Here is a 12,211-nt window from a genome sequence, read left to right as displayed (position 1 = left end):
ACGTGCGTCACGTCGTAGAGGCCCCCAATTCCTGTAGACCCATTCCTGAAGACGCAATATACGGACATTTTCCAAAAGGAGTCTTTACTAGCGAATGATGTCGTATACTGAAGAGGAGCTGGGGACTAGGCAACGCCATCAATGCTACATTTTTTCGGCCCCAAGACTCGGTGCTGCCTGCGAATAGTGCTCCAAGTGGTAGTGCCTGGCGAGGCTTTGTGGACTAGCCTGTATAGGTGGAAGGATTAAGTTTCATGTTTCAATCTGGCTCTGACCCGAATCCTGCGTATGTCAGTAATTTCCCTAATCGGATCCCGACACATGAAATGGCATTCGTGCATTAACCTATAGACCTTCCATGTGGGCGTATAGGGTGGAGGTGGTACTGAAGAGCGCCTCGTACCGCTTTGACCTCGGTGATCCTTCCCTTGAAGGCTTGTACAGTCAAGCTTCTCGCATATTTCTTGGTGGTCCCTGAATCCACTTCATGCATGTCAGATCTTGCGCAACGTGGGGCGGATCTTATGCAACAGTGATGTCTTATGCAACGGTGATGGACCAACAGCTTGGCAATGAGGGATTTTTGATTTCATTGGCAAGGCTATAAAAAGTTCAATCCGGACGAGCGCAAAGGACGGTATCACCGATCATCTAGACCTTCTTCATCCGTCATTCCAACACGAATCCGAGTTTCTACGTCACAATGGCCGAATCCCTCGTCTTCACCTATGACACCCCCAAACCAATCAACGGGATTCAGCTCGTCACGCAGCCTATACCCACTTATGGGCCGGAAGAGGTCGTCGTTGAGTTTCTCGCGGCCCCCGTCAACCCATTGGACTTTCTCGTGATTCACGGGAAGTACCCTATCAAGCCCAAGAGCACCATCACGGGCCGGGATGGCGAGCAGTGGGCAATTCCAGGCTCCGATGGTGCAGCTCGCATTATCCAAATCGGCTCTGCCGTCAGCAACTTGGCCGTTGAGGACCTCGTTATTCTCCGGGCCCACTGCAAAGGCACGTGGAGAACGCATGCAGTGTTCACGGAAGAAGATCTCATCCGCGTTCCGTCCACTGTCAAGCCGCACCTTGCGTCAATTTTGCGCATGGGCATCGCCCCTGCCTATTTCCTGCTGCGGGAATACCACAACCTCGAGCCGGGAGACTGGATCATCCAGAACGCAGCCACCGGAACCATCAGTCATTTCGTCAGTCAACTGGCCCCGCTGTATGGCATCAAAGTCATTAGCGTGATCCGCAGCCGATCCACGGCCGATGAGCTAGAGCGCACTAACCGGTCACTGCGCTCACACGGTGCATCCTTAGTCCTCACGGAAGAAGAGCTCCGTACGACCGATGCCTTGACGGGGAAAAGAATCGTGTTAGCAATTGACTCTGTCTCGGACGATTCACTAGCCCGAAACATGGCAGCATCCCTCATTCCAGGCGGCACGCTTGTAACGGCAGGATTCCTTGGGACGGCTGAATCTCACGAGGGAAATCTTCGTCAGTTCCTGTGGCAGCGTAATATTACGCTCAAATCCTTCAGGCTAAGTGATTGTCTCGGTCGACGGGCCCCGCTACAGCAGATGGCACTTTTTGAGTGGTTTGCAGAATTATTGGCTCATGGGACCCTAAAGGCGCCAGCGCTAGAGTTTGTCACCTGGAAACGTGGCGCAAAGGGCCTACAGAAATCGCTCTTTGATTCGATTCAGCGGGCCTATGACAATGAAGCGATCGGGGGTCGGAAGACCGTTTTCGTGTTTGAGTAAGCGGAAGCAGCAAATTTTGATCCGACCGACTTGCGTAACACTCATCACGGACGCGAAGGATACGAAAGGATCCGAAAGCTGGTGGCGCGGGCCGCGTTTTAAGCTTTGTCCATGGGTCTTGCATGAAATGCTTGGCACTATGTAGTGTTAAGTTTCAGGTTAAGAATACAAGAATAGTTGGCCGTCTTTGCGTATCTTTTTAGTGGTCTTTTTGGATAGTCTCTTTAGAAAGTTTCTTCAATGGTATTTTAATAGTTTATTTGTATAGTTTTCTTTAGAATTATGTAAAGGCTATAAAAAGTATAAACCGTGTAGAACAACCATTATGTACATAACCAGATGGATTTCATATGGTATTTACGTGGTATTTACTCAACGATCACATGAGAGTCACATGATCGAAGAAAGTGCCCGCATATGATTCTTTGTCAGCACCTTGGAGGCCTGCTCTGCCTATACTCCTTTGTTATTTCCACGCATTTTTCCAAAATATCATATTACTTCATCCTCCATGATCCCATCTACTAGCTTGTTTAAACTGGCAGATTGTGTTATATATCATATTAAATGGTATTTCAACTCCGGGCTACCTCAGCAACTGATGCAATTATGTAAAAGAAACTGAGGCTGACATGCAGGCCGCCCCTGTCCCCTGTCCTTCCCCTGGCAGGGGTAGTCAGATGAAAATTTTACATCCCAAACCTGTACTCCCTACTCCCTACTCCGTACCTAATTCCCATGTTGTACCTTTTTGTTGCGGCACATCCATTCACGAATACATCGCGGCTTCCTACCAGAAAGACTCTCATATGGGATAATCCAACGAGTTTCACAATTGGGGTTGAAGCCAGTCAAACTTCCAAGGTTGGAAGATTATTTAAGATTATTCATCAATACGATGCAACGAACGAGGATCGTGTCGTATTCGCTTGCAGGCCGCTTCTAGCCTTGACTTTGCAGCCTACCTTACCCGCAACAGAGAATGGTGCAATGGAAAAGTTCCCTGATTTGACGATGCAGGTGAAATCCTTCGAATCCCCGATGTCGTATTTTACATCTGATCTTTCGTTTTGTCGGGCAGATCCAAAGCTTAGTCCCTTTTAGGCTCCACATTTGTGGGTCCAACACCATAACGAAAGTCCTACGTTATTACAAATGCTCTCCAGGCAAGAAAAGGCCGAGAGGCCGAGCTCTACAGGTAAACCTGTAGTCTCAAGCTATATTTGGAGCTGCTAGGCACTAGAAAAAACAATTGTATTAGCACTTCCAAGTTGATTCACTCAAATTGCATTCCCCGAACTACCTTCCTGGATATCCAAAGTCCTTTCAGACTATAAAGTAACCTTTGGAATCACTCCATACTTCCAACCATACCATGTCTTCTGAAACGGACAAGCATCTCGCTCTACAGGACCCTCCTGCGTCACTACCTGCCGCCGAGTCTGATGAATCCGAGTCAGAAAAACAGACAGCCCATCAACCAGCCGTACCTCCCCCTCCACCGAATGGAGGACTTATAGCATGGCTTCAGGTAGCGGGTGCTTTCTTCCTATTTTTCAATTCTTGGTGAGCTCCAGCTTGAGATCTGACATTTCAAATTGTATCATTCAATGAGCTAACACAGTCAATATTAGGGGAATTGTCAATACATTTGGTGTCTTCCAGAGCTATTATGAAGAGACTCTCCTCCCTGGGTACTCCGCATCCTCGATCTCTTGGATTGGTACAATTCAAGGGTTCCTGCTCTTCATTGTTGGAGTCGTTGTCGGCCCCGTTTTCGACAAGGGCTATCTAAAGACCCTCATCGCCATTGGCTCGTTCCTAGTTGTATTTGGTTTGATGATGACATCCTTATCAACCGAGTATTACCAGATCTTCTTAGCCCATGGTGTCGCCGTGGGAGCTGGTTGTGCATTCTTGTTCCTTCCTAGTGTCGCTATTGTGGCCACCTACTTTACCTCGCGGAGAGCAGTGGCCACGGGTATAACCGCTTCGGGAGGTAGCATCGGTAAGTATCAAATCTTAAAACAGGAAAAGCATTAAATGGCTAATATTTGCACTAAGGTTCCGTGATCTTCCCTTCCGTGTTTCATAAGCTGATCGGCCCTCTTGGCTTCGGCTGGACAACTCGTGTCATCGCGTTTATTGCCCTCGGCGGACTACTATTTTCCCTGGCTGTGATGAAAATGCGCCTGCCACCTCCGAAGCAGGCCCGAAGGCTCATCGACCCGAGCGCATTCAAAGAATCGCCCTTTATTGTGCTCAGTCTGGCACTGTTTTTCGCCTTTATTGGCTTATACTTCCCCTTCTTTTACCTCCCCACCTTCTTCACATCCTACCTCCATTCCAACGAAAATATTGCCTTCTACAGCATCGCAATTCTCAATGCCGCCTCCGTGTTTGGGCGCATCACACCCGGTCTACTCGCTGATCGTTTCGGCTCCCTCAACACCATCATCCCAATTAGCTTGATAGCTACCATCCTAGCTTTCGCGTGGATAGGCATTAGGAACGAGGCTGGAACTATCGTTTTTGCTATTATCTACGGATATGCATCTGGTGCAATTGTCTCATTGCCCCCGACTATCGTCGCTAAGATCACCGCGGATATGAGTATCGTGGGGACCCGAATGGGAATGTGCTTTACCTTTGCTGGCTTGGGGCTGCTGATTGGTAATCCCATTGCGGGCGCTTTGTTGGATCTGGAGAATGCTGTATTTTGGAAAGCGCAACTTTTCAGTGCTATGACTGTCGTGACTGGTGCAGCTCTTTTCATTGTGTTGAGATTCATTAAGTGGAAGCACGGCGAAGGGTGGAAAATTTAGGGGGCCAGTTAATTCGGTGGACAGGGCCTAGGTGTGATAACTGTTCATATTTTCCTAGGTCATTATGAAGTTATCCAAAGGGGTAAAGCATATAGTTAAAATTAAATGTTCGTATTTCTTTACAACTTCGTCATGGTTAGTATGCTAGCTCTAATAACTCTCACTATCTTCGGGGCGGCCTGATATATTCTTAGAAATATACTTTGACAGGAGCTACAGAAACTGTCTTATTTCTGGGGTTCAGATATATATGGCAAAAATACAAGAATTATTACCGAGATAACCACAACACAAACAACGCTCGGGGTATTTATCAAGCGTGTTTGAATCTGTCTTCGCTTTCTACTTTTGGTAACACACTTGGCAAGGAAACCGCTTTTTCGAAGATTTTGTTCTTTCTACCTTAGATCATCATGTCCAAGACAATCAATGCAGTTGGTATGTTATAAAACAAAACCTCTAGGCTTATGTGACAAACGTTGTTAATTCTATGGCTACTCATTAAAGACGGCAAAGGTCCAGCAAATGCGATGACTATCGAGCAGATAAAGAAGTCTACGCCCGCTACCGGCTAGGCGCAGGTCAAGGTCAAGTCCCCTGGCCTCAACCGCATAGATCTGCTTCAGAGGGAGGGTTTATATCCCTTACCGCCGCAGCCTCCTGAAAACATGGGAGATCAGTTTTCCTATACTATTGAGGCTGTTAACCCCGATGAAAAGTGCGATTTCAAAGTTGGAGACGAGGTATTTTGCCTTGCTTATGGAGGTCGTGATTCATGTCATTGAGAAGGTTTTCCCTTTCTCCCAGGTTGTATATGCCCATAAGCTGCTGGAGAGCAACACTACAAAGGGCAATCTGATTTGTAGAATTAACCAGGACTTCATGGCATTGGCTCAAGCTCTTTATATCAATCTGTCAGCTATTCTGTGGATGAATGTGTGAGATACTACCCTATTGTCAAATATGTAATGATTACACCTATTTTGTAGCAGGCAGAAAAGAGGAATTTGTTTGACCTTGGATAGGCGTGGGTCATATTTATGAGACAGGAGGTCCATTCAAGGTTTCCAACCTTGGAAGGTCCACGGGCACGGGTTAGGCCCGGGGCCCCGGGGTATTGGCGTGATTACCTAAGTCTGACGGAACCGCGTTACGGCAGCTCCAACCGCCATAACTGATTTTACCTGCAGTATACTTTGTAATATCAGTATGTATGTATTTTATACACTTGAATACATCAATGTCACACCGATTATTTTTGTATAGTAAATCTTAGTTAAAACAGACTATTTATCTGGCATTTGAAGGGTTGATTGAAAGGTTTTGCCATGGAGTTGGTAAGAAGCAGATAATGAAAAACCGGCGGTGAGCTAGGCGGTCAAGATTTACTATGGGAAAATCAGTTCTGGCGGTTGGAGACTGCCGTACTCCTTTCTGCAGGTCGACTTCGCGACATAGATTGACAAGTTTGCACTTCACAATGTCTCTACTCGAACTACCCAATGAGCTCATCCTCATGATCGGGAAGCATCTGAACAGCCAGTCCTCCATCAAGGCTTTGATGAGAACGCATTCCCGTATGAACGCCCTGCTACGCAAGAATCTATATGCTACAATCAAGGAATTCGACAGACGTCGCGTATTTTCTTGGGCATGAAAAAGAGGAAATTTGGACTTGGCTACCGAATTGCGGGGATGGTGGGAAAATTACGGACATCGTCTCCATTACGACAACAAACACACGCCACTCACTATTGCTGCATTCCAGGGTCATGTTGAAATTGTGAAATTGCTTCTAGATCGTGACCCTAGCATCATAAACAAGGTTGCTGACAGAAAAGGAACCGCCATCGTGTATGCTGCGATCGGGCAGCATATAGAGGTTGTTAAACTTCTTCTATGTTATCCCGCTCTTCGCAAGAAAAAATCGGAAAGTATTTTAATCCCCCAGAATACGATTACCACTGCAGGACTCCTATCAACGCGGCTCTCAGATATGCAAATGAGGAGCTGTTTCAACTCCTCATGGCGGACAGTCGAATGGAGCTAAACGAGGACAGCTTAAACGCCGCCGTGGCTGGGGGCAACCGTCATTTCGTTAAGCTAGCTCTTAAATAAGCTCCAAATGATACGCGGGGCAGAATTTCGGCATCCCGCACGGCTGTATCACTCGGAAATGTGGACATATTTAAGATATTGCTGGAAGCAGCAACCCAGGACACAGAGACAAACATCGGGGAGCATGACGAACTGATGCTTTTCACAGCTGCAGAGCATGGACAAGCAGCAATCGTCAAAATTCTCCTGGCGAGAAAGAATGGTGAGATTGATGGGCGAGATATGGTGCGTCGCACCCCTTTCTCCCATGCTGTAGAGAAGGGTTATCTCGATATTATGAAGATGCTGTTACAGGCCGGGGAAATCGATCTAGACTCTCGAGACCGGGAAAACCGCACACCTTTGTCCTTTGCGGCCGACGAAGGCGAGGAAGAAGTTGTGAGATTCTTGCTCTCATTCAACGCGGTTTCTGTTGATCTCAAGGATGACCGTGGTAACACACCGTTACTTTATGCCGCGGGAATTGGTGCCGCTGGGGTAGTAAAGATGCTGCTGGCTAGTGGTGCAAACCCAGAGTCACGCAACTCGAAGGGCCAGACACCCTTGTCATATTCCCTGTCAGAAAGGAAATTTCGCAACGCGTTCAGGGTGCATCCTGGAGACCCCACAGAAAGGTACCATCTCGCCTACCTTCTACAAGGCAGGTCACTATACGTGGTTGACTCCTTTCGGAACGAATATGCACAAGACAAAAGCACGGCGATACCGAGCGAATGGGACTTGAAAACACCAAGCAAATATAATATGATGAAACCAACAACCTAGAATGCCCTCGAAGTTATGAAGCAATTGCTTGCGCTTCAAGAAGTCGACCCTGATTCTCGAGACAACGAGGGCCGCACACCATTGTCTTGGGCGGCCAGAGTATCTCAGGCACAAGCTGTGGAACTACTACTCTCCACAAAAAAGGTGGACATGAAGTCTCGAGATAACGGAAACTGGACACCAGTGCAATACGCATTTTCGGGCACCCGGCCATTACCGCGTGAGCCAGAGGATTATATGTAATGATACTGTGAATCCCAAGCTTTCAAAGGACGCAAACATGAACTCGATCCTGCTTTCTCCCCTCTTCTCCTTTTCCTCTCCGTCCACTTTGCTCAATCCAAATCGATTACATTGTTATCCCATCTGATCTCCTTGTAATCCGATTTATAAGACTACATGACTAAGAAACAAGTGATCAACAGAAGTCAAGATAATTACTAATGATGATCTAAGTACTGCCTAGGTATCATGAAGGTCTGCAAATTAGCTTCATGGGGAAAAAGGGACCAAGGCCCGAAAGCCACAAGCCAGCATAGACAGGTCTTCCAAATTGCATGCAAGCAATCCCCCAACTACTCTCCAACATAGGCCACCCCTGTGGCCGCACCTCCAATGTCAGGGAAAATAGTGTGCTTGCAGGACCCATCCAAATTGGCACTATACAAAGACCCTCCAAGATCACCGAAAAACATGCGGTCGTTCTTCAGGTCTAAGGCAAGTCCGATCCCTTCATGAAGCTTGCGAACCAAGACCTTTGGTTGCAAGTTGTTCGCTGACACATCCGCAAGGGCGACTGAATTGACAGAGTTTCCATGTGGCGGGTCACCACGATCACTCCAGTACAGTGTTCCAGAAGCATGGTCCAATTCCAAGTCGATTGGTTCCGGAAGATTGTCCAGAAGAAGCTGGATATCTGTGTCTTGCTTGTCGAGACCCATTCGGAAGATCCGTCCTTTGTTCCCCTTCGACGGTCCTTTCTGCGTCCAAAAGACAGACTTAGACTCCTCGTCCACAGCAATGCCAACACACCAGTTCTGCGCATCCTGGCGGTCTGTATCGGTGGTGCCAGCTTGGTAAAGCACCTCGATGTCACTGCCATCCATATTCGCCCTCATAACTCTCATTCCTTCTCGGTCTGACCAGTACAGCTTTTTTGACTTCGGCGCAATAGTCATCTGCTTCGGTGTATATGTCTGGCCTTTTGGGATGATCGTCACAACATTATTACCGGACAAATCACAGCGTTGTATGAACCCGTCGTTGTCGGCGGGGACTCCCATATTTGTCCAGTATATGTGCTGGTGATCCGTGTCAATGGCGATTCCGTCGGGGAGACTTCTGATGTTGGTAATCAGCTCCTTGATATCAGAGCCATCCGGGTGGCAAGTAAGAATGCGGCCATTGTGTTCTGGATATGTTGAAAGGCCAACGTCAAGGAGATAGATTCGACCTGTACGTGCCGCAGAAAGGGGAGATTCGCCCATTTTAAAGAGATCAAAATAAATCGGGTGATTAAGCTTTTGCGCTGGGAAAGGTTGATAGGTAAGTAAACTGGGCGACAATCCATTACCTTAAGTACTCTATCCATTACATACTGCGAACTTGGGAATGGTGGTTACTATGTTTAAGACAATTGACCATTACCAAGCTCGGATAAGCCAACCAGTTTCTCCCCTGTCGAGACTTCCAGATTGGTCGCTTCCGGGATATAATCGGAAGCCTAATTGGGGTGTTCCGATGTTTTACAGTTGGTAGGTGGATCTGCTACTGTGGAGCTACATTTAACACTCTATTGACGTAGTTGACCCACTTCAACTGGGAATCCCGAGAACTTTTGAAGCCGGGACTATCGGCTTCCCGACTCTCAGGGGAAATGTCAGCTCGCGGAGACTTTTATTCCCCAAGTCATGTGACTGGAATGGCGAATCCCATAGCAAAGTAGATTTTATGTTTAGTCAACATGTCCGTTGAAAGTCTCCATTTGTTATTTTAAAGAGTTACTATCTCTGGTACCATATATTATTGTCGCACTATTTCTGCGAGATTCAACTTAAACAGCATGCAATAGTACACTCCAACAGTATACTCCGAGTTACCCACGTGAATAAAATTAACTTAAGCTACTATGTAAGCTTTCGACAGTACACATTCTGTTGCCGGTTCCTCACGGAATCCCGAGGTCGCAAGTGGGGGGATTACTAATATGACCTAGATGCCGAGGTGCATCATCAACCTTGTTTTGGGGTACATAAGTGTATGATGTCCTGGAAAGTGTGTTGTAATAACTTTCTTTCTTTCATACTGTGTGTCATATCCCTACGTAAAGTCACTAGCTCAAAATGTCCGAAGTCATCAACCAAATTGCCATTCTTACGGCTAAGCCGGAAAAGCTTGACGAAGTAAGTCACATCATTCCCCCATGGTGGATATTTTGAACTGACGAACTTTTTCTCGCGTTCTACCTATAGCTCGTGGCCGAATTAGCCAATGTCACCCGAAATGTGCAAGAGCATGAGCCTGAGACTACTATCTACTATGCCTACTCTATTGCGGATAAGAATGAAGTCATAGTAGTTGAGAGGTGCGTCCACGTCCGCGCTCTGTCCTCTGTTTTCTCTTTTTGTAGCTTGATAACATCTATTATTGATCTATTTTTAACAACCTTGTTTTCAGATACACAAACCAGGCCGCATTGGATAAACATCGTGCGGCACCCTACTTTCAGGAACTCATTAAGCAAGCCCCAGCCCTGTTGGCGAAACCTTTGGAGCTCAAGGTCGGCAGCCAGTTGCTTCAAGACTCTGCACAAGTCGTCCGCTTGTGATTTTTTATGAGAATGTCTATCCCCTTGTGAATGATGGTCTTCCTTTTTTGAGTATTTTGTCGATTTGTGTCTTGTACGTAAGAGTGACTCAACTGCACGCAACATCAGCCGAATTAGAATGCATTTCTCAAGTTTGACAGATATCATTTGACCTAAGACATAAATTAGTTGTAAATTGTTACTCTATTAACTGCTATTTAACATTTACATCCAACAATTATCTTTATTCTTTTAATTTTGAGGAAGGGACACAAAGTTTAGCTCAAAGTAACTTCACATCGTTATTATTAACCACACTTGCACGGTTTGCTTATCAATATAACAGCATGAAGGACATCGCATTTGGGATATATGTACATCGCCCCACCCCCTTTAGATGCTTATAATCTTCATGAGGAATCCTCCGATTTGCTCCCGATCAAGCCAACCAAAAGTTTGTCCCGACTTTCTTCAACCTCTTTCAAGTTGACATCCGATATCCACTCATTCACTCTCTCTTTAAGGACATCTTGAGAATCCATGTCAAATTCATGCCGGTGCATGTCATCCAACCATGTTTTCAACGCCGGCCCCAGGTGGTCCATGAAATGGTTAAAGTTTCCACCTCCCCCAAGAGCGTTGGTCATGATAGGTCCAGTTAAAGCCCAACGAAGGCCAAGGCCAGATGTCACAGTTTTGTCTAATGAAGTCAGAGCACGTCACGCGTATTCGATTAAACGGGTAATACTAACCAAGGTCTTCAGCTGACACAACTCCCCTCGAGATGAGGCTATATGCTTCAGCACAAACAGCAGCTTGAAGTCGGTTCGCAATAAACCCGGGTGTCTCCTTCTTGACAAGCACCGGATCTTTGCCCAAGCTGCGGTAGAACTGGAGCGCAGCTGTCACGTACGCATCACCCGTTCCTTGGTGGGGAACTACCTCCACCAGGGGCACTAGGTGTGGGGGGTTGAAGGGATGGCCGATCAGAATACGGGTTGGGTTTTTCTTGCATTCAGTGATAAATTCCGATGAAGGGAGGCCGGAGGACGACGATGCGATAACCACGTGCTCGGGAGTATTTGCATCCAAATGAGCGAAGAGACCGCGTTTGAAGTCCAGCCTCTCTGGTCCATTCTTATATGGAAAGGTCGATTAGCAACAGCCTTGAGGAAACCTCTTTTTTCGAAATGACCAACTCACTTCTTGAATTAGATCTAAATTCCCAAGATGAGGGTCAATTTCCTTGACAAATTTGAAATTGTTCAAGTACTCGGCTTGTGTCACCGTGGCATTGGGTATGGTTGACCAATGCTTCAGTAAATAATCACGGAGTTTGCTATCAGCTCCTGGTGCCGGGTCCGTCACAATGACCTTCAAGCCTCTGGCCAGGAACAGTGCCGTCCAACTGGCGCCGATCACACCAGTGCCGATCACACCGACAGTTTTAATGGGAGGAAGAGTCATTTTTTTTTGACTTGTTAGGCGTTTATTCGGAGCTCTGCGTTTAAATTGAGATTCTATAATTGACTAGACGTGCAGGGAGGCTGATAAATAGTATATGAGCCTTCAAAGTGACCAATCAAGTTGCTCAAGGGAACCGGGGTCTGCATTCCTAATCGGGAAAATATACCTCGGAAGCGCGCTTGCATCCACGATTTTGAAGTCGAAGCCGGCCCGAAAGAAACCAACCAGTATTTCATATGCCGAGTTCCGAGAAGGGGGAGGGCAATACCTGGTAGACTCGGGGTACTCGGGGGCAATTAAGGTCAAAGTCGGCATCTCCGGTTGCCATTTCTAGCCTTCCGAGCTCGGAACCACGACTTCGAAAATTCGGAACGGGAAAATCATATCTCTTGTCGAACTAGAAATATGGCCCCTCTGGGCCCTTACAGGAACAGAGGTTTTTTGCCATGGTCTATTGGT

General features: G+C 46.8%; 7 protein-coding genes across 7 annotated transcripts; 5 read left to right on the top strand and 2 right to left on the bottom strand.

Annotated features, from left to right (window-relative positions):
- Positions 1 to 703: 703 nt before the first annotated feature.
- On the top strand, positions 704 to 1,771 carry N7455_012258 (MDR family NADPH-dependent oxidoreductase; the record flags this gene model as incomplete). Its single annotated transcript, XM_040952535.2, has 1 exon — positions 704 to 1,771. The coding sequence occupies one exon, from the start codon at positions 704 to 706 to the stop codon at positions 1,769 to 1,771; it is 1,068 nt and encodes a 355-aa protein (XP_040816690.2).
- Positions 1,772 to 3,146: 1,375 nt separating this feature from the next.
- Positions 3,147 to 4,596, top strand: N7455_012257 (uncharacterized protein; the record flags this gene model as incomplete). The annotated part of the gene is made up of 3 exons (XM_040952718.2): positions 3,147 to 3,337; positions 3,406 to 3,779; positions 3,836 to 4,596. The coding sequence occupies 3 exons, from the start codon at positions 3,147 to 3,149 to the stop codon at positions 4,594 to 4,596; spliced, it is 1,326 nt and encodes a 441-aa protein (XP_040816772.2).
- A 1,480-nt stretch (positions 4,597 to 6,076) lies between these two features.
- On the top strand, positions 6,077 to 7,479 carry N7455_012256 (ankyrin repeat domain-containing protein; the record flags this gene model as incomplete). The annotated part of the gene is made up of 3 exons (XM_065606846.1): positions 6,077 to 6,235; positions 6,365 to 6,450; positions 6,738 to 7,479. 3 exons carry the CDS (start codon positions 6,077 to 6,079, stop codon positions 7,477 to 7,479), a joined length of 987 nt encoding a protein of 328 aa, XP_065460012.1.
- Positions 7,480 to 7,494: 15 nt separating this feature from the next.
- Positions 7,495 to 7,722, top strand: N7455_012255 (uncharacterized protein; the record flags this gene model as incomplete). The annotated part of the gene is made up of 1 exon (XM_065606845.1): positions 7,495 to 7,722. The coding sequence occupies one exon, from the start codon at positions 7,495 to 7,497 to the stop codon at positions 7,720 to 7,722; it is 228 nt and encodes a 75-aa protein (XP_065460011.1).
- Positions 7,723 to 8,054: 332 nt separating this feature from the next.
- On the bottom strand, positions 8,055 to 8,966 carry N7455_012254 (uncharacterized protein; the record flags this gene model as incomplete). The annotated part of the gene is made up of 1 exon (XM_040952519.2): positions 8,055 to 8,966. The coding sequence occupies one exon, from the start codon at positions 8,964 to 8,966 to the stop codon at positions 8,055 to 8,057; it is 912 nt and encodes a 303-aa protein (XP_040816777.2).
- Positions 8,967 to 9,796: 830 nt separating this feature from the next.
- On the top strand, positions 9,797 to 10,442 carry N7455_012253 (putative quinol monooxygenase). The gene is made up of 3 exons (XM_040952638.2): positions 9,797 to 9,881; positions 9,951 to 10,063; positions 10,156 to 10,442. Exons 1-3 carry the CDS (start codon positions 9,822 to 9,824, stop codon positions 10,304 to 10,306), a joined length of 324 nt encoding a protein of 107 aa, XP_040816835.2. The 5' UTR covers positions 9,797 to 9,821; the 3' UTR covers positions 10,307 to 10,442.
- Positions 10,443 to 10,695: 253 nt separating this feature from the next.
- N7455_012252 (uncharacterized protein) lies at positions 10,696 to 11,752 on the bottom strand (the record flags this gene model as incomplete). The annotated part of the gene is made up of 3 exons (XM_040952684.2): positions 10,696 to 10,985; positions 11,038 to 11,422; positions 11,489 to 11,752. 3 exons carry the CDS (start codon positions 11,750 to 11,752, stop codon positions 10,696 to 10,698), a joined length of 939 nt encoding a protein of 312 aa, XP_040816698.2.
- Positions 11,753 to 12,211: the final 459 nt, after the last annotated feature.

The sequence above is a fragment of the Penicillium solitum genome, assembly GCF_028829755.1.
Source record: "Penicillium solitum strain IBT 25940 chromosome Unknown utg000009l_segment0_segment0, whole genome shotgun sequence".
In the NCBI taxonomy this organism is placed as follows: Eukaryota; Fungi; Ascomycota; class Eurotiomycetes; order Eurotiales; family Aspergillaceae; genus Penicillium; species Penicillium solitum.
Note: the sequence above shows the minus strand (reverse complement) of the source record. Positions and strands in the feature narration are given on the sequence as shown.

Excerpts from the sequence above, each read along its gene's own strand:
- N7455_012253 (XM_040952638.2), top strand. The coding sequence starts at position 9,822 with ATGTCCGAAGTCATCAACCAAATTGCCATTCTTACGGCTAAGCCGGAA. Across the intron at positions 9,882-9,950 it reads AGCCGGAAAAGCTTGACGAA|CTCGTGGCCGAATTAGCCAA; the intron begins GTAAGTCACATC and ends TTCTACCTATAG. Across the intron at positions 10,064-10,155 it reads GAAGTCATAGTAGTTGAGAG|ATACACAAACCAGGCCGCAT; the intron begins GTGCGTCCACGT and ends CCTTGTTTTCAG.